General features: G+C 40.3%; 1 protein-coding gene across 1 annotated transcript in view; it reads right to left on the minus strand.

The window, feature by feature from the left end:
* The window catches only part of C6H9orf135 (chromosome 6 C9orf135 homolog), a 52,709-nt gene that overhangs the window by 19,931 nt on the left and 11,902 nt on the right, over nt 1-20,876 (minus strand). The window contains exons 2-4 of the mRNA XM_030566767.1: nt 19,145-19,253; nt 9,868-9,989; nt 8,828-8,896 (exon numbers count right to left, since the gene is read on the minus strand). Coding sequence (XP_030422627.1) covers nt 8,828-8,896; nt 9,868-9,989; nt 19,145-19,253 — 300 coding nt within the window. The remainder of the gene's footprint in view (nt 1-8,827; nt 8,897-9,867; nt 9,990-19,144; nt 19,254-20,876) is intronic.

Here is a 20,876-nt window from a genome sequence, read left to right on the forward strand (position 1 = left end):
GTAAGCCCCTCTGAGCTGGGCACCCCCAGACCCCATCCTCCCACTAGCTCTGAGCCCAGCTCCTCTGAGCCAGGCACCCCCTGATCCCATCCCCCGCAGCACTAACGTTCAGCTCTGAGCCCAGTCCCTCTGAGCTGGGCACCCCCCGACCAAGAGTCCAGCTCCCCACGCAGCCCTGGGCAACAGCTGTGCCACCCCAAGGCACCAACCATCACCATCACCCAGCGACAGCTCATTATGTAATTGCAAATGTATACATACCAGCAAAGCATTGTTTTTAAATCATGTATTTTATGTATTTTCAAATTATTAAAATTTTTGAATATATTTCACTGGTTATTTTTACATTTCCAAATACATGTTACTATACAATTGCAACTTTTTTTTATGGAAGGAGCTTCCGAAATTGCTTTGCCACAGGCTCCCTAAATCCTCTTGGTGGCCCTGCCAGTGGGACTTGAGCTCCTCCTGCTCGGCCACAGCTCACAGCCCTGCCCCCTTACCACGCTGCTCTGAGTAGGAGGAGCTCAGGCCCCACTGGAGCCAACACGGCGCTGCGGCACTGCCCACGGCCACTCCTGAATGAGGCACACTGAGATGCCGGGGTAAGGCGGAGGCAGAGGTGGTGGGAGCCTCTGACATTCTCATGGGGGCCCCTTCATGGCCCGGGGCAAATTGCCCCACTTGCCTCCCCTCTGGGCAGCCCTGCATCCTCAGCCAGAACCCTCATCCCCTCGCACTCTAATCCTCTGCCCCAGTCCTGAGCCCCCTCCTGCATCATGAACCCCTCATCCTCAGCCCCACAGCCCTCATCCCTACACGGCCTCCTATCCCCAAACTCCCTCCCAGAGCTTGCACCCCCTCCCACTCCCAAACTCCCTCCCAGAGCCTGCACCCCTCACCCCCTCCTACACCCCCACCCCCAGCCCAGAGCCTGCACCCAAACTCCATCCCACAGCCTGCACCCCTCACCCCCTCCTGCACACCCACCCCCTGTCCCAGCCCGGAGCTTGCACCCAGCACCCAAACTCCATCCCAGAGCCTGCACCCCAGAGCCCCTCCCCCACCCAAACTCCATCCCAGAGCCTTAGGCAGGTGGGGGGCAGAGTTGGGGGGGCGGGTTCTGGGCACCACCAAAATTTCTACAAACCTGCTACCCATGCGCAGGGCAGCATGTCTGGCTCTGCACAGAGCAAAGCATGCTGGAAAGAGCCTCATGGTAAGGGGCCTGAGGCCAGTGGGGCTGGATAAGGGGTGGGGGCAGTCAGGAGACAGGGAGTGAGATCCCGGGGGGGGTTAGGGGTGGGGAGTCTCTGGAATGAGCAGTCAGGGAGCTGGGGGGGGGTTGGATAGGGATCAGGGCAGTCAGGGGACAGGAAGCAAGGAGGGTCCTGGGGGGGCAGTTAGGGTGTAGGGTCTCTGGAGGGAGTGGTCAGGGGACAAGGAGCTGGGGGTGGTTGGATAAGTCAGGAGTTCTGGGGTGGGGGCCTGTCAGGAGGCAGGGGTGTGGAAAAGGGTTGGGACAGGAAAGGAGCAGGGGGGATTGTATGGGTTGGGAGTTCTGGGGGTCCTGTCAGGGGGTGGGGAGTGGTTGGATAGGCGTTGGAGTCCCAGGGGTCTGTCTGGGGGCGGGGGTGTGGATAAGGGTCGGGGCAGTCAGGGGACAGGTAAGGTGTAGAGTCTTAGGGGGGCAGTCAGGGGACAAGGAGCAGGGAGGCTTAGATAGGGGGTGGAGTCCTGGGGGACAGTTAGGGGCAGGGGTCCCAGGAGGTGGTAGTCAGGGGACAAGGAGTGGGGGGGTTGGGAGTTTTGAGGGGGGCAATTAGGGGGCAGGGAGTAGGAGGGAGTGGATGGGGCGGGGCTAGAGGAGGGGGCTCCCTGGGTGCACACCCTAATGAAATGCACTGCGCACGCCTATGCAACTTATGGTCATGTTCCGTTCTGGAGGGTCACGAGTCTGGGGTCTTCGTCCCACCTATTTTGTAACCCATGGGACAGGTAAGGAGTGAGGTTGTGTTCTGGCCAAGGCCAGGCCTTTCTTTGGCTTTTAGAGTGTCTTATACCTCCTCCCAAACTCCCTCAACCCTCCTAACTGGTTGCTTGACCTTGGCTTGAGAGAGGAGCCAGGCAGCCTTCCAGTGTATGCTCATACATTACACTCCCACCATACCCTGAACACTTTAGCTCTATCCCTTATCTTTTTTCGTTGTACTAAAAGCTGTGGGAAATGCTACACACAGTATCTTTGTTCATTGTTCTTCACACACATTAGTATAAGATATAAGAGTATCAAAAAGTCAAACCCAAAATTCTATCTCAGGCTGACAAACAAGCCTATATATTAATAGGGGGTGCCAATACAAAAAGTTTCAGAATCACTGGTCTAAGGGATCCCAATGAATAATGATGCCTTCTGTCCAGATTGAGGACTTGCCTCACAATTAGTCATCATAGAGTCATCCGGGAATAGTAGCCCAGATCTTTGCTCTGTCCGTCACCTATTTGTGCAGTTAAGAGCAGACAGCCAAGAGAGTGAAATAGAAGTTTAGTGCTGTCCAAATACTGTTGGTCAGTTTTTGGATGGCAGAGTGCAGGCTCATATATCTTTTAATTTAAATGAAGCTCCTCCAACAGCTTGGAGGAAGAAAGGCATGTCAGCTTTAATAATTTGGTGGCATCATGGCAATAGATCGAGAGGTCTCTAGAGGCAGAATACCTGGAGACAAGTCAGGGACCTTGCCTTCTATATACAGTCCTAAACCAGAGTTAGGTACAGTTCAGTGTAGCTATGGCATGAGGCAACTAGACAGAGATAAAGAAAAGGAGAAAGGTCCAGTTTAGTAGCTGAACTACATCACTAAACTGTATCTATGGAAGACTGACTCACATTTAAATGCGTGTTATCGGACAGGACAAAGGCAATGGGAAAAATGTTAGCCTTAAGTGATGTAGCAGAGAAGTTTTTTACTCTGGTGGGATGAAAAATTCATAACGAGTGATTTATTCAGTTTGCAAATTGTGATTTTCTCTAACAGTTGGATTAATTGGTTGAAGTGATAATTTTGGTTCAAATCTTTAATAAACAGCAGTTTGTATTTCAGATTCCACAACAGGGTTCTTTGCGAAAAATGAGCAAGGCCTGAGCTAAAATCTCCAAAAGTATAAGTGCTAAATTGCACTTGTACATGTTTAATTTTGATACGCAACTACCGCAATTTATACATATTTGCATATTCAAACATAAAAGCACATTTTAGCATGAGCACTTTTAAAGATTTAGCACTGGATCATTTCTCTTCTTGACAGAAAATGGTCTTTTAAAATGATGCCTGAAAACTGGCAGGAAAATGTGATGGTCATGTGAAGTGGCCCAACAAATTACATTTAGCTCCTGACCTGCCCATCCCTGGCCTTCAATAATTATACATTTCAAAGATACAAGTCTAAAGACTACTTTTCCATTTTCTCCTACTTACTTGAAAGACACTTTGGGCACTATAAATAAAATAAAGACTGCAAGAGCTGCTTTGATCATCCTCACCAAACATTACGTGTTGGTCTTAAAGTATACCCTCTCTGAAGATCCTACTCCAGGGCAATGACTAACTTTTTGAAATGGGTTCAAAGGTATCATCAAAAGCAGATGATCAAGTTGAAATGAACCTCTTAGAAAATGTAGCTTTTAAAAAGGAATCTGTATAGTAAATATCAAGTTTGTGGATTTGGCTAGCTTACCCACCATTATATGCAACAGGGCTATCATTGCCTCAATTTTTTATTTCCTTTTCTTCTATTTAAAAATATATATATACTCACAGCTGCGCAGCTACTTTTTTTGTTTTGCACTTAAAAGAAAATTGTGTCCATTTTGCTCAAACCAGCAATAGACAAGTTTGTTGAGAGAGAATCACTTCCCATCATGAATACACTGATATGTATTTGAATAACCCACAAGCAAGGCAAAGCAATGCAGGAAATTCAACAAAATGTAACTCACAAAGTTCCTGACTTATTTTTAATGGGGAGGGTCTTATGGGTCCACAGAGGGGACATGGCCCTGCAACCGTGTGAGTTTACAGAGATCGGCAATGAAAGCCTGTGTATCTCCAGGCCTCTGCACTATTCCCCGTTCCCGTAACGTGAAACCTGGAAACACAGCTCCCTCAGATTATTGCTATTTGTATTGCAGTAGCATGCAGGAGCTCCAGTCATGGATCAGAACCCATTGTGCAGATGTCATTATGTCACGTACCATCTGTATATAGCTGAGCCATATCAATGTCCATACACAAGGATCCATACACCAGGTTCCCCTAACCTAAGATGCCACTCTTCTCTCTCAAAAGAGCTTCTGAAAGGGTTGAAAAAATGTCACTTTGGCGCCCACCTTCCCCTGACAGATTTAGGGCCAATGGAATAGATTTTTATCTGCTTTCACCTCCACTGCATTGCACACAAGTGCCTCCAAAACTTTCTTTTAAAACAGCTTTTGTTAAGAGTGAGGGCCAGCATTTAGAAATGTAGTGGTCTAAAGTAAGCCACCTAAATCCATATTTAATACCTAAATAAAATACCTGATTTTCAGCAATGCCAAGAATCTACAGCTCACACTGAAGTCAATAGGACCAGAGGATGTTTACTATATCTGAAAAAATCAAGCCACTGATTTAGGTGCCTAAATATGGATACAGGTTTCTAGCTTTGTGCATCCAAATTTCAAAATATGGGCCTAGATGTTCTTCAAATGTGATTGGCTAGGAACAGCACAACAACTTAAAGTCACTTCACCATATACAGATTTAAAGAAAAAGCTGTATCCAGAATGCAGTTCAAGTTCTTCTTTTTCAGTGAACTGACACATGAGAAGAGGCCTTTGACTTCAACAAGGACTTAATTTCGCCCTCTGTTTTAATCTAGTACAATAAATCAGGTAAAGTCTAATAATAGCCAGTACAGAGAAAAATATACTTGAAAGCAATAATCAGATTAGAAATCAAATTTTCTGAAAAATAAATCCTCAGTTTATGAAGTTAATCCATTACTTTCTAATTTGTTTATAACATTTGCAAATGTTATCTATCTCACTATCCTAATCACTTGCATAATTTTTCCTCCTCAAATTGTTAGCTTCAACACCTCATCTGATCTCAACTGTCAGGACAGAATACAAACAGAGAAGTGGGCTCCAAAGTAGCCAGAAAGCAAACAATAAAAACAGTATCTAGGCCAAATCAGTACCTGTCAACACTTGCATTAAAAAAACAAGACTTGCCTACACAGTGAAGAAGAGTGACAGAATAGGACCTTGGTCCATCTCATGAGAGCACCATCCAACTATACTTTCTCAGTCCTTTCAGACAGTAAGGAACACAGCCATTCAAGTACCATTCTGGAACACTCCTGGGGTCTATATCAATCTGTGTCAAACAAATGTCATGGTCAATGGTACAAAACAGATGCCATGAGCAGATAATTAACAGAGATGATTGGGGTGCTTCTGTTTCATATTCAGGTTTCAAGACTGGTTAAAATGGGAACTGGATATGTGAGGATTCCAAGTACTACAGCACTGCTTTGACAGAGTCTTCTCAATAACCTTCCCCAGAATAGAAAGGTTAGAGAGAGGGCACTTAATGACAAGTTATCAACATCAATAGATGATTTTTTGACCAAGGACATAACAATTCCTTGTTTAAGAGATCCTGGCACGATGTGTTCCCTAGGACGCACAGATTATCTCTACCACTAATGGATCAATGTCTACCCATTAGATTTAACTAGCTATACAGGGCATGTAACAGATTATAGGTCAGAGCCTGAAGTTCTTCAAACACTTCAAAAACTTCAGTAAGCAAAATTGACTGAAACTCAATACAGAGGAGGTCTTATCTGCACTTTGCGCCCACCTCCCTGACATAGAGATGCTACCATGAAAGCAGTCTATCTGGTCTACGTGTATTTAGCTACATATACATACATCGAGCATTTGCACACCTATCTTGAGTATGGGCAACAGTAGATTGGAAATCTAAATTTAAATACTTAGCTCCTTTTTAAAAAAAAATACCTTAATATAATAAAAAGTTATTTATTATGAATCCCATCTGTAATCCAATTTTTTTGGATCGCCGAATACCAACAAGAAAATGTGATGTGACTGACACTGTACATGTATGAATAAGATCAAACTTTAAGAGCACAAAGAAAAATAGAAAGACAGACCAATCACTGAATATTAGTTAGTCATACAGAATGTTAGAGGTCTCCTTTGACATTGTCTGGAAGTTTTCCAAAATATTTTTTTTTTTTTTTTTAAATACAAGCAAGTGGAATACTTCAAGTGTTACTATAAAAGTATTTTTCCCTAAGGGTTAATTTGATGTTGAAATGTATATTATGATTACAGTCTTTCCCACATAACATGAAGCACTCATTTCAGTCCATTGAGCAAACTCATTCTTATGCATTGTCTTTTTTAAGTTGGCATTTAATTTTAACAGCTACACGGTCGGTGAGAAGCAAAAAAAAAAAAAAAAAAATCTACATTCAAGAGAGCGGATTCTGAAACACTGTGGAATTAAAGTGTTTTTAACATAATTAGCATTCTATCTCTACACATCTATCTGTATGGTAAATGAGAGACATCTTAAAGTTATAAGAAAATTACATGGAGGACAGGAATCTGATATAATTATAACCCAACTGTATCTCTATTTCCTTGATTACAGTTTGAGTATTTTAATGTTATAACATATGGAAACTCCTAAAACTACTATCCCTTTCCCCTTCTAGACAGATCACCTTCTCCTGCATTGTCCTCATGTCCACCCCAACAGATCTTGTAATAAAATGCTTTGGCCCTATTGATATGATGAACTGCTCCACTGTCTTTACGCTTGGGATCACTTGCCTTGTTCCTTTGGGTTTCAAAATCTCTATCCTATGCTTACATCAAACCTCTCATTTATAATACTCAGACTTATATAGCCAGGTATCCAGTTTCCCCAGTACTTAACCCTGAGGCAGCAGAGGCTGATTTCACATTTTACTTTTAGTTTAACATTGTTAAATCAAGAATAACTTCCAATTATATCTTTTAAACAAAACTTAAGAGTTAAAGAGAATTCCATGTTTGATAACCATGATGTCTTTTCCACATCAGATGCTATCCCAGGTAAAATCTTCATTAATCTGTAGTTACATTACTGTATCACTCATTTCAGCATGAAAATCATTAAGGAACATTGTAATGTTTTAAAATCAAAAACTGACATTTTAAGCCAAAGTTCTCCTTTACAATAAACCCCCCAAAGCATGGTATGCAAATACACAACAGCTTCAACTCTATCTCCATATCTCCATCAGATTTTAATCCTTACTCCTCATTTTATATTTGGAGAAGACACTATACTTACACAGCTTGTACTGAAAAAGTGAACCACAGAGCATTGGTTTTATAACTGGTTTCATAAGCACATTACTCCAGTCCTAAGCCTGATGCTTTATTACCACATTAAGCTTTGCACTTTCTATGTAAGTGTCATAAATTCCATGTCCTTAGCCTAAATGAATACTTTGGCTCAGTTTCCAATAAGGATGATAACCTAGAACACGGGGGCAAAGGCAGAAAAGCTAATGATCATGAGTGTATAGAAATGGAAATTACCACATTCAAGGCAGAAGCTAAACTCACAGAGCTTAATGCAGTTAAATTGTGGGTCAGAGCGGATGGGAGAAGATAATCCCCCTCCCAGAATACTGAAGGAACTGGTACATGAAATTGCAAGTCCAATAGCAAGGATTTTTAATAAATATATCAAATCAGAGGTAGTACCGTATGAGTGGAAAATGGAAAACATAACACCTATATTTAAGAAAGGGAAAAAATGCAATCTGAGCAACTACAGACCAGTTAGTCTGACCACAAAATGCAAGAACAAATTTTGAAGGAAAGAATAATTAAAGACATGGAGGTAAATGAAAAATGGGATAAGATGCAACCCACAGTCTGCCTAACCCTATATGATTCAGAGCAAGGTATTGATATTTTGTGATCATTAATTAGATTAATCTTTGTAATGGATGCATAAAATTGCATCAGAGATTCTGGTTATTCTCATGGCACTACAGAAGCAGAATTACAACTGTATGTAGATGAACAGTTAAGGTCATCTAAACAAGAGGTCATATTAGGATGCCACAGACCAGCAAAGTGAGATGATACTTTTTCCCCTGCAGGCTATATTTTGTGCTCTAGGCCAAAATCATTAAAGGTAATTAAGTGCCTAGTTCCCATTGACATTTTTTAATATTGAAAAATGACATTTTTTCTCCAACTTCATTTTCAGAAAATTGTTTTGACTGAAATTAAAAAAAAAAATCAGCCTGAAGTAGACACCGAGCATAAAAACATTCATCTCACATTGTTAATGTCTGGCAAACATATAGGTAACAAAACAGGGTCTTATAATAGAAAGTGTCAGGCAACCTTAATAATAGGCAGTACTACAGCCCTCTGTATTGTATGCATTGCTCTTTTTTCTTAGATTAAAATTAATGTAATTATTTTACCAATATACTATTACTACTGTAAATAAGGTTACTTGAGTCACTAGCTATGCTGGAAGTGAAAACCATACATACTAAGCATAATATTATGTCTGAACTAAATACAATAATTCAAGAAGTAATTCTCAATTAGCTAATGTAAAAACAATTTTTTAGGGATCTTTTCAGACCCAGACACTCTACAAGCCACAGAGAACAAATATAATTTATCCCTAAACAGCACATCACTGTTTGCTGTGTTTTGGGGAGGATTACTAACATTTGAAAGTGATCTGAAGGGTGTCTTGGCAATACAGCTCCAACTCCTCTTTTGGGCAGCCCAGTCTCCCTGCAAAAGAAAAATATGATTTTCGGAAATTTAGCATAATCATAAGTAGTTCAATTTTTCAAACTTATTCTATGCAATAAGTAGAAGCAAGGTTTGAATGGTCAACATTTAAAAAGAACTATCTCCAAGCTGTGAAAAATATTTGCATAGGTCATTAAACCAGCAAATAGCACATTTGCACTAATTTTTTATATATATTTTTCACCTATGATTAAATGCAATTCCTTTTGCAATAGCAGAAGTTGGTGCAAATCTTAGCATACAAATTATAGCTTGTATGTATGTTTACCATTGCCATCTATGGGCTAGAATGTATACAGCCATCTCCAGTATTAATTAGATTGTAAAGGTCCTACTTTGTTAGCTGGAGGAGGACACGACAATTGGAACCCACTTCTGGAAGCCAATCTCAAGAGGGGATCCACAGCATGGAGAAGTTTCAACTCAAAAGTTAATAAAACTTTAATTCTGGAGTGGATTTCCTGAGGTTTGGTGGAAGGATGTGTAACCCACACACCTTATGTGTATGTGGTGTTCTGTCCCATCTAGTGGCACCGAGACCACTTAGAGAGAGATTAATGAGTCTGCTCTATAGCCTTAGTTAAGGGCCACATGGCTCTTAACTCATGCGGTAGAGACTCATGCAGTTAGCTCCAGAGGCCCCAGGTTCGATCCCTGCCAATGACTGGGGTCTGTCGGTGCTACAGATGGAGTACATTCCTTCAGGATCCATCCCATTCTCCCCTTACCCATGGATTGCCAATCCCACAAAGGACCTTCTACATAATCCTAGGACAGGGGTCTGGTGCTAGCATGGGGAAGGGAAGACCTGGACATAGAGATTTCCCTTGGCATGTGGATTTGGAGCAACAGTGTGGAAAAGATCTTATTTTATCATTTTCTGTAGTGAAATTCCTATATGAATAGTCCAACACAAAATTCTATAGTGTACATGATAAATATTAAAATACCTGTAAATAACACTATCTTCAAAATTATCTTCATTCAGCATGGACTTACGAATCTCAATTTCTCTATATCCTTTATTTGTATATGGTTGAGACAAATGATCCTGGTAAGTAGTGATCCATGTCTGGAAAATAGCATAAAAGGACAAACACTGTGAAAGGGGAAAAAACAGTTTTCAGTATATAGGCTATTTTCAATCTGAGATACTGTACAATTGTTCGTTGCTTGTTAATTAATTATTATGATGGATGCTATACATCATAGCCTTATTTTGCTTTGGAAGTGTTGCACAATATTTAGCTCTGGCTAGGAGGTCTAAAAATAGTGCTCTATACATAAGCAATAGCTAGGTTGGACCTCCTGGCCAGGTCTCTTACTGTAGGAAAAGTGCTATCTGTAAACTGTAAAAAGTGTCAATGGTGTAAACTCTCATATTCATAAGATGCAAGTGTAATTTAACTCTGTTCAGAGCAAGGTCACAGAGCTTATAGTAGTGCTGGAAAAGGGCTGTAAATTTAATTATTGAAATGTATCCTTTGTACAAGTATTCAAGAATATTGAAGACATAAATCTCAACCTATTTTACTTCATGGGACCAACATTTTAATAGGTTTGCAAAGACCTTTTTTTTTTTCCATTGTGTAAATAGGGAGAAGAGAGAGTACAAGCTAGTCACATTTGCTCATCATTTTATTAAAATGGTCAAAGAAGCTTTGTTAAACAAAGACTTATTGAATAAGGGACAAACTGACAGTCAGTCTGCCCATTAACTTTTTTCATTCTGATTTTTTCCTCTGAATGGCATTGTTTTATATACTGTGACAAAGTTCCTCCTCTACCTTGGTGAGGGCCTGCGCTTATTGGTAGATTTGCTCACCTCAGTAATCTTCCCCTCTGGTGGAACCCACAGTCTGGGTCAACATCTCCCGTGTCTGATCAGGAGTTGGGAGGTTTGGGGGGAATCTGGGCACGCCCTCTTCTCCAGGTTCCAGCCCAGGGCCCTGTGGATTGCAGCTGTCTATAGTGCCTCCTGTAACAGCTGCATGACAGCTACAACTCCCTGGGCTACTTCCCCATGGCCTCCTCCAAATACCTTCTTTATCCTCACCACAGGACCTTCCTCCTGGTGTCTGATAATGCTTTTACTCCTCAGTCCTCCAGCAGCTCACTCTCACTCTCACTCTCACTCTCACTCTCACTCTCACTCTCACTCTCACTCTCACTCTCACTCTCACTCTCACTCTCAGCTCCTTGCACCTCTTGCTCCCAGTCCCTCAAACGCGCACCTCACTAACTAACTGGGAGGCTTTTAACTAGTTCCAGCCAGCCCTTGATTGGCTTCAGGTGTCCCAATCAATGTAGCTATCTCCACTGCCTTCTAGAAGGATCTTAATTGGCCCCAGGTGTCTTGATTAACCTGGAGCCGCTGCCATTTGGTTACCATGGTACCAGGGATTTGTTTAGCCTGGGGCTAACATACCTGTTCCTCACTACTTTACTGTAGCCATCTGGCCTTGCCCCACCACAACACTTTAAGAAAACCCTCTCTCACATTTTACCAAATGAGATTTCATTCAAACCGGCTACATGAATAGATGACCTTATAACAAACATAAAAAAGTAAAATACACCACCATATTGTTCATAAAAGTGCAGAAAAATGTCTAAAATCTCATCTTAATCAGCTCTCAGTAGTTCAATAAAAATACAGAGAAATTGTACTTGTATTCCCAGTTTCATTTGTAATTGGCTAAAACATAGGGAAAATGTTCAGTGATAATGCATTCTTTACATAGTGTGTTCAGCTGTACTGATATTTGCACGAACATCTATTAAATAAAATGACAGCATCTTAAATGAAATTTCAAGTTTATTTCTTTAAAATTCATTGTTTAATTCAATAGTTAGAAGTAATAATGCACATTATACAATTCTGCCTGGTCATTGCTATATTCAATCAGCAAACCAATGTCTGTTCAGCATGTGGAACTTTTTAACCTCATGTACTACTTTGAAGTATGATACCACAGTGAAATTGTTAATGGAAATGTATGCCTTGATAATGGCCTATCGCATCTAAAATCAATACCTTGGCCTAGTCTCAGCATCATTAGTAGGGAAACAAACAGATTCCATTAACATTATCACTGGAATACATACATCAGATGTTGTGTATCTACCATGAAAAATACAACTTAGTTGTGATATGGAAGTAAAATATATTCTAACACTTAATGCAGAGTCTTAAAATGCTTATTACGTTGTGCTTTCACACAGCCTTCATCAAGAGAGTATTCCTCTCAACTGCACCTTCTATATAATGTTCTCTTTAGAGTCTCACATGATTAATTTAAGCTAAAACTTAGTAACTGTTAATTTTATTTCTTCAAGTTCTTCTATACCCAGTGTGAACACTTCAGTTTCACTCCTCCCTGAATAGAAAACCCCTCCTCTTAGAGATACTGAAAGGAAAGGTGTGATTGTTTCTCTTTTTCATTTTCTAAGCAGCTCTTTCTTTAAAAGCCAAGCATGCTGCATTTAGAAATTCCATACAGCCATACTCATAGTTCTGTTTTCCTGCTGCAGGGGTAAGTGGTGCCTGTTTTTTCTGTTGGGGGGAAGATCTTTGCCTATGGCAAGTATCAGCTTCAGCTACTTAGGGACTGCTGTGCATAGTGCTAGATGAAAGAGTGGGGTTGGACTCATATTTCTGCCCAGATATGGAATATGAGAGGAAAGGGCTAAGCTCACATTACTCCGGAGACTTTTTTGGAAGCTGACATGGAAGGAGTAGGTCATCAGGAGCTTGGTGTGATGAGCATAGAAAGCAATGCTTGAGAATTAGAAGAGGAAGGAGACATCCATATCCATGCTCTTCCAAATGCCAAGCCTATTTGACCCCATTTCAGGGGAGAACTACAGTGGAGAAGGGGCACCTGGGTGCCCATCATGAAAAGGAAAAGGGAGTAGCTGAGCCTATGTTGTCAGGAGATCCAGATGGTCTCAACCATTTTCTGGATGGTGGTGCAAGAAACTTCCAGTATGAAACAGGAGAGACAGCTGTTGAAATCCTGGCTCCAATGAGGTCTGTGGAAGTTTTGTCGGTTGAAATCAATGGGGCAAGGATTTGGCCTGGAATATGTGAAGACATTTGTAATGGCCAGCTTCTTAAATGTGCAATAAGAATGTCATCAAAATCTCAAATATTCTGTCCCCATCTATTGACAAGGAGTGCAATCTAGCAGCATTTGCGTAGACGAATGCAGACAGAAGTATGTGTTATTGCAACACTGGTAATTATAGCATCGTTTTGTTTAGTTGGGATCATAAGGTTTGCTGCTTTTTAAACTATAAGGAAGTGTTTTAATGGACACCCTCCCTCCCCCCAGAAGGGTGAAATTATTTTGGTTGCCATGGCACACACTTGACACAGTTACCGCCACTGAGCACTGTGCTATCTCCAACTAAAACACCAACCAAATATATGTTAAAATACACCTCTTAACCCGCTGACAAAAATGTATTTGTGCACCCCCTTGGGTTACAGAGAACTGCTCTACAACATTCATGTTTTTCTAATCTACAGTTATATAAATTTAAGTTGTTCCCTTGCAGGAGGTGAAGAAATTACCACTTCTTGAACTACAGTGGAATTAATAAAGTCATATACAATGCAATTCACCATAAGATACTTTCTAGTACAGCTGGCAGAAAGAGGTTTAAAATTGTTTTTTGCTCTCTTAACTACCAAATCAAAACCTAGGATGGCTAGCAGTATATCAAATTAAGTGTAAAAGAAAGACACGTCTCCCCAAGGCAAAACACCCTATAAAACAGTCAGCATTCACAACTAAAAAAAAAGTCCAGTGCATATAGACACTGCACACAAGTCTACAATAAGTGTTGTACCACACTGTTTAGTTCATAGAAATTTTCTACTGTTGTAGAAAAACTAGAAAAAGAAACTCTGGTCCTGGTGGAATGTAACAGTAGGGTTTTTTCTTTTTAAAATTACAGCACTTTTACTGGAATTTGATTAACAGGAAATGTGTGGTACATGGGAAGACTTCCTCAAAATGAAAACAGTGCATTGCTATAAGTATTGTACTTCTGTAACTTTTCATGCCTTTCCACTGCATGGAAATTTAAATAATTCCATTGCAGATGAGGATTTTACTGATCCAATAGGATTGACAGGACCCAGTTCCAATGAAATTTCAGTCAGCTTCCACATAATTTCTCCAGAGACTGCTCAGTTTTGAATAAATGAAGAAGCTGGAAACAAATAGGCTTGGTCATCACATTTTTACCATATTTACTGTACTTATGAATATATTCTTTATTAATAGGCAGGAGTGATAAGATGTTTAATGATTCATGATGAAGGATAATACCATATTTAACTGACTCATATTTAGTATTTGGGAATGTCCAGGTTTAAATAGGATTAGTAGTAGGCATCCTTCAATCTTGAGAGACAATGGGTATGCACCCCTGAGAGAGAAATAATTTTATCAGTTGATTTTATGGCAGTGGCAGCTGTGGCTGAAGAGACCCACTCGAGAGAGACAATCTCTGCCACCTCTGTCACATTTAAAGGTGATGTTTTGACACTTTGCGCTCTGCCTTCTGCAAGCTCTTTTCTCCTTTGCTAAGCCGGCCGGCTTCGTCTCATAACTCCGGAGACCTTTGTTAAACTCTGTTTCCAAAGGCTGCAGTCTTAAGTGTGATCTTCCCAGTTGTCCACATCCATGTCCATTTCTTTAAGGTCTCGCTTGCACACATCCTTGAAATGCAATTTTGGGCATCCTTTGGGTCTTTTCCAGATCCCAATTCACCGCAAAGAATGTCCTTTGGGATGCATCCATCATTTAATTTGGCACATATGCCCAAGCCAGCAGAAGCATCTCTGTTTGAGGACTGTTTGCATGCTGGCCTGCTTGAGCACCTCAGTGTCGGTAACTCTGTCCCTCCAGAAGATTCCAAAGATTCAATGAAGGCAACGCATATGAAAGCATTTGAGCCTCTTTTCCTGATGAGAGTAAAGTCCATGTCTTGCTCCCATACAAATGTGTGCTGATAACACATGCACAATACACAGATCTTTGTGCATTCTGTCAGTTTGTTCTTTTGCCATACCCTCTTGCTCAGTGTAGACATTGTTGTGGCAGCTCTTCCAATGCAGATGTTGAGTTCCATTTCAAGTGAAAGATTGACTGCAATAGTGGATCCCAGATGTGTGGACGCGTTCACCACTTCAACTTCATAGTTGTTGATATTGCAGGAGAGTGCTTCTTCAACTTCTTGGCACATTATGTTCATCTCTTTTAGGCTTATGGTAAGCCCAAAATCTTGGCAGGCTTTGGAAAAACTGTCCATAAGGTTCTGGAGATGAGCTTCTTTGTGGGTTGTCACTGCTGTGTCATCAGCAAAGAGGAGGTGTTGGACAAGGGCCTCCCGAGTCTTGGTTTTAGATCTGAGTCATGTAAAATTGAATAGCTCTCCCATCAGATCTTGTGTGCAAGTAGATTCCTTCAGTTGAAACCTTGTTTCAATAGCAAGGAGAAGATGATCACAGAGTTGGGGCAAGTACATAGCCTTGCTTAACTCTGCTACAAATCTGGAAAGCCTCAGAGACTGAGCTGTTGGATTGAATTGTGCCCTACATGTTTTCATGTAAGGATCAAATCATGCTTAAGGACTTTGGGGGGCATCCAGTCTTTTCCAGAAATGCAAATAGTCTGCTTCTACTGACAAGGTCAAAAGTCTTTGTGAGATCAGTGAAGGCCACGTAAAGGGGCTTTTTTTGTTTTCTGCATTTCTCTTATAGTTGTCGCACTGGGAAGATTATGTCAATAATAGACCTTTTAGCTCTGAAACTGCACTGTGATTTGGGATAGACTCTGTCTGCAAGGGTCTGAAGTCTGTCCAGGACAACTCGGACAAAGGCTTTTTCCATAATGCTAAGAAGGGAAATCCCATGATAGTTGTTACAGTCACTCCTGTCTCCCTTTTTTTCATAGAGAGTGATGATGTCGTTTCTCATTTCTTGTGGAATTTCACCTTCTTTCCAGCACAGGTAGAGCAAATCATGAAAATGTTGCAGTAGAATAAGTTTTCCGCATTTTATCACCTCTGAGGGTATTCAGTTTTTCTAGGGGCCTTTCCATTGGGGAGTCCATCCATGGCTAGGCTAAGCTCTTCGACAGTTGGTACATCATACAGTTGGTTCCTAACAGGCAGGCTTTTGATGGCATTGATGGGGTAAGATGATAACAATCCTGATACCTAAAAGAGAATTCTCAGTAAAAGGTAACTACCATTGCAAGTTACCCTGGGCCCAACTAACTGCTGCCTTGCACTTAGTGCACAGTGAGTGAAAAACGGTATCGATGGTTAGTATTTTGCACCCATTTTGCAGCGGTATAAATGATTGCCCCATATGCAGGACAACAAAGAATCTGGCTCCCTCTACAAGAGAATTTTAAACTTATTATAGGCGTATTGCTACTTTTGAGACATATTTCTAAGCTATTCTCCTGCTTTAAAGACATTATACCAACACTAAAAATTATATAAAAATCTAAGTGAAGATGGCATAAATAAATTCAAACATATTATTGCAACATAAAGATTGAGAATTTACGATCTGTTCCTGCTCTCATTGAAGTCTATAGGAGTTTTGCCATTTATTTCAACATGAGCAGGATTGGATTTTTAAACACACAGAAGTCAGAAAAGAAAAATTATGGCTCCTTCTGTAACTGTAATTTGTTTCCACTCGTTATATTTCAACGCCCAACCTCCCAAAAAACTTTGCTTTTTTTAAAAATTAGGGTACTGACAACAATATACATATCTACCATGCCATTTGTAAAACCCAAGAATTTAAAACCAAAGTGTAGGGAACTGCGGAAGATTGTGTAACGGCCTAGCTAGGGTATTTTCACTTTCTCGATAGCCTGTGGAAAGCCCCTGCTTACTAAGCGGCCGGTCACTGTAGGACACGGCAAGCCAGTTATAGCCCGCTTCTAACTGATTAGAGTCAGTTTGTATGACCCTGGGCCAAAGGGCGTACACCGCCTGTGGAAAATCCCTGGCCTTTGGCCAAGGGACGAACAGAGCCGTGGAAAGGCCCTATTTGCATATGTATGAGTTGCTTCTGTGTTTTGTATATATAGCTGTATGCTCTCGGCCCCGCTTTTGGACTCCATACCAGGCCGAGCTTCGGTGCGCTGGGTTCCCCGCCTCTGTGAAAGCAACGCCAGAAGTCCTCGTTGTGGATGTGTCACTTTGCCTTCATTAAAGCCAATAACTCACAGGGTGTGTGGGCCTCGTTCTTGCAGAGAACCCTGAGTAAGCCCGTAGCCTCCCAAGAACCTTACAAATGACATTCTAAATTTCACTCACCCCAAATAACACAGATATTATCAAGTACAATTAAATTAATATTTCATACCACTACCACAGCCTTGTAGTTAATTGTTATGATGTCATGTGATCAGCTACACATTCCACACTTCATTGCTGGAGTTCTTGTACTGAATATGCATCACTGCATATCTTGGATAACAAAGTATGCAGTTTAATTTTGGAGTTTGGTCTGTTAGTGAAATCTGAAGTTCATCACTGTGAGTGTGCAGACTGAGAGAGAAGGTAGATGCCAGGCTTGTGAATTGAGGGCTGAGAGGAGGATCTAAACTTGGAAGACTAACTCATAATAACAACAACAAATAATAGTAATAAAGATGTTCTGAAGAAGAGGGTTGTCAAGGTTTTTTTCCCACTTTGAACTTTAGAGTACAAAGTGGGGACCTGCATGAACACTTCTAAGCTTAATTACTAGCTTAGATCTAGTAACACTGCCACCACACAGAAATTTTAGTTTGGGGCACTACCTGTCCCCCCAAAAACTTTCCCCTCCCTCGGCTGCCTTGAGGGACTTCACCAATTCCCTGGTGAACACAGATTTAAACTCCTTGGATCTTAAAACAAGGAGGAATTAACCATCCCCACTCTTTTCCCCCCACCAGTCCCTGGTGAGTTCAGACCCAATCCCCTTGGATCTCAAAACAAGAAAAATCAATCAGATTCATAAAAAAAAGTTTTTAATTAAAGAAAGAAAAGGTAAAAATTATCTCTGTAAAATCAGGATGGAAAATGCTTTACAGGGTACTTGGATTCATATAGACCAGAGGGACACCCCCCCAGCCTTAGATTCAAAGTTACAGCAAACCTAGGTAAAAATCCTTCCAGCAAAAAGAAACATTCACAGGTTGAGAAAACAAACGTAAGACTAATCCGTCTTGCCTGGCTGTTACTTACAATTTTGAAATATGAAAGACTGATTCAGAAAGATTTGGAGAGCCTGGATGTACGTCTGGTCCCTCTTAGTCCCAAGAGCGAACAACGAACAAAACAAAAAGCACAAACAAAGACTTCCTTCCACCAAGATTTGAAAGTATCTTGTCCCCCTATTGGTCCTCTGGTCAGGTGTCAGCCAGGTTTATTGAGCTTCTTAACCCTTTACAGGTAAAAGAGACATTAACCCTTAAACATCTGTTTATGACAAGAGTATTAACTACACTAACTAGACTCCTGTCCTAGAAGTGGTGGTACGGTTGACTAAAGGTTTCTGGAGAAGGAAGCACTAATGAAGTTACATCTAAGTATAGGATTTCATTAAAGAAAAATTTTTGTTTACTGCTGAAGGAAATTGATTTTAGTTTTATTTTGTCTGTGCCAGATCCTTAACTGGTGTAGATGGGCATAGGTCCATTCTTGATTATTTTAACTGAACTAAACCCCTTTAAAGCCAACAGACATTCTGGTCCACATATTTTAAAGCAATATTTGCTGTATTATAATATATAGTTCTGAAAATTTAGCTTCTTTTTATGCCTGTATGCATCCCATAATTTTGTTAGATTTGTAAATAAGCATTTTTTCATTTTTCTTACTCTGTTTTCCTTATTTTTAATTTAACAATAAGTAATCATGAAGGGTACAAAAGCAGAAGGGTGGGAAAGAAGTCTAACATGACTGACTTTGAAAAACACTAAAAACATCGTAGAGGGAACCAGGAAGGTAGCCTTTAGAAAAGGAAAAGAAATGTTAATTTAGTGGTATGGAATTTAAATATTCTTTTATTATGTTTGTCCAATAGGTTCATGCTGGAGGCCAATTCAAAACATGCCTCCAAAACCAGAATCAAGCCCGAATGATAAACACATAAACAATATTGAATAATTTGAGCTAAAACAAAGAAAAAATATTTACCCCATCCATAGTTCCAAATCTTGAGTAGGTAGATTGACATAGATTCTTTGAACCCAAAGGAACTTCATTTATATCATAATCTTTAGGTTCAGCCTCTCTGTTTTGGTGCCTTTAAAAAAAAGTTTATATTTGTGAGACGACAAATGTAATCATGATCTCTTGTTTGGAAATCAAAACTTCACTGGATATAGTGAAATTCTCCACATGTATGCATATCATAGGCTTGGCTCTACTGTACCACCCATTCTTTTATGCTACTATTACAATCAATGGTGTAGTTGTTGGTTGCAATAGTATCTTATTGCAACTAGAGGTAAAGAGTGAGATTTACCACTGAAAATAATATACTTAATAGTAATATTAAATATAATTAAATGGAAAAAATTAAAGAAAAAATCTAACAGAAAGAAACTAGGAAAGCAATAGACATGTTGACTGAAGTTTTACATCAACAAAACTACAGCATATCAGCTAACCTATCACTACCCCTTTTCCCCTTTGAAAAACTGTTATAAGAATCCAAAATTACATGAAAAAAGAATAATGTAATTTTAGGTCAAGGTCTCTTTTGATAAAACAATTAACATTTAAATCAGAAAGCTTCTATATTTAGTGAAATAAACACTATGCAAATTATACAAATAATCCTGCATTACATACTAATCTGTTTACACCGGACAAGGAACTCAAGCTGCCTGCTGGTGAAAAGCACTCACTAGCTAAGGCAAAGCCAGTGTCAGACAAGTATCCAATTCCCTCCTGCTCATGCCTTTAAAATAATTTATTAGCAAACAATTAAATCTGAGACTGAATTTCCATACCTAGTCTAAATGGATTCTGTTTGCTCCTCTGAGACTGGTGAGTATGATACATTAGAAGAGATTTTCAGTCACAAAGACAGAATGTTATGTGCCAAGCACTGTCATCAAAAATCCATTTTTATTTACATCCTGAAGAGCACCTATAAAGGTTCAGCCAATACAGCACTCTATAAAAAGTTCTTCACGGTTTCAAATGATGGAGAGAATTTAATTTTTGTGCCAGGAACTAGCATTCAGAAGTATAAAACGTTCAATGGATACTTGGATTTATTATTGAATACATTATCTATTCCTAGAAAACTCTTCTAGATGGGGGAGGAATATAACTGCTAGTCTTCACCTTACTGTCATTTTAGCCACACAGAAAAGGATTATGCAGGGACACTACACTAACAAGACACCTTTTGGATACATATAATCAACAGAACTGCTAAGGGATAACTGTAAATTACAAAAAGACAACTTTGAACAACAGCAGCAAAGTGCAAAAATGGATGAAAACCCTAAACATATCCTCCCCTCATCCCCCACCTTTCCTTCCCTGGCGAGAGAAATAGATTAAATTGGTGTGGGTGAAATCCTGATCCTATTGAAGTCAATGGGTGTTTTGCCATTGACTTAAACAAAGCCAGGATTTCACTGTGTGCATGTGAGAGAATTTAGCTGATGTTAAGGAGATTTAGATCTCGATATCATCCGTATATTGATGGCATTTTAAAATGTGTTCTCACAGTTGCTCTCTCACTAGCTTTATATAGATGTTGAATAATGTGATGGAGAGAACTGAGGCCTGCGAAACTCTAAGAGCTTTAATGAGGAGGAACAGCTATCCCAAACCATCCTCTGAGTCCATCCATGCCTACACGGAGCAGCAATGCTCACTACAGGGATGTAATTTCTGAAGCGCACTA

Source organism: Gopherus evgoodei, chromosome 6 (genome assembly GCF_007399415.2).
Source record: "Gopherus evgoodei ecotype Sinaloan lineage chromosome 6, rGopEvg1_v1.p, whole genome shotgun sequence".
In the NCBI taxonomy this organism is placed as follows: domain Eukaryota; kingdom Metazoa; phylum Chordata; order Testudines; family Testudinidae; genus Gopherus; species Gopherus evgoodei.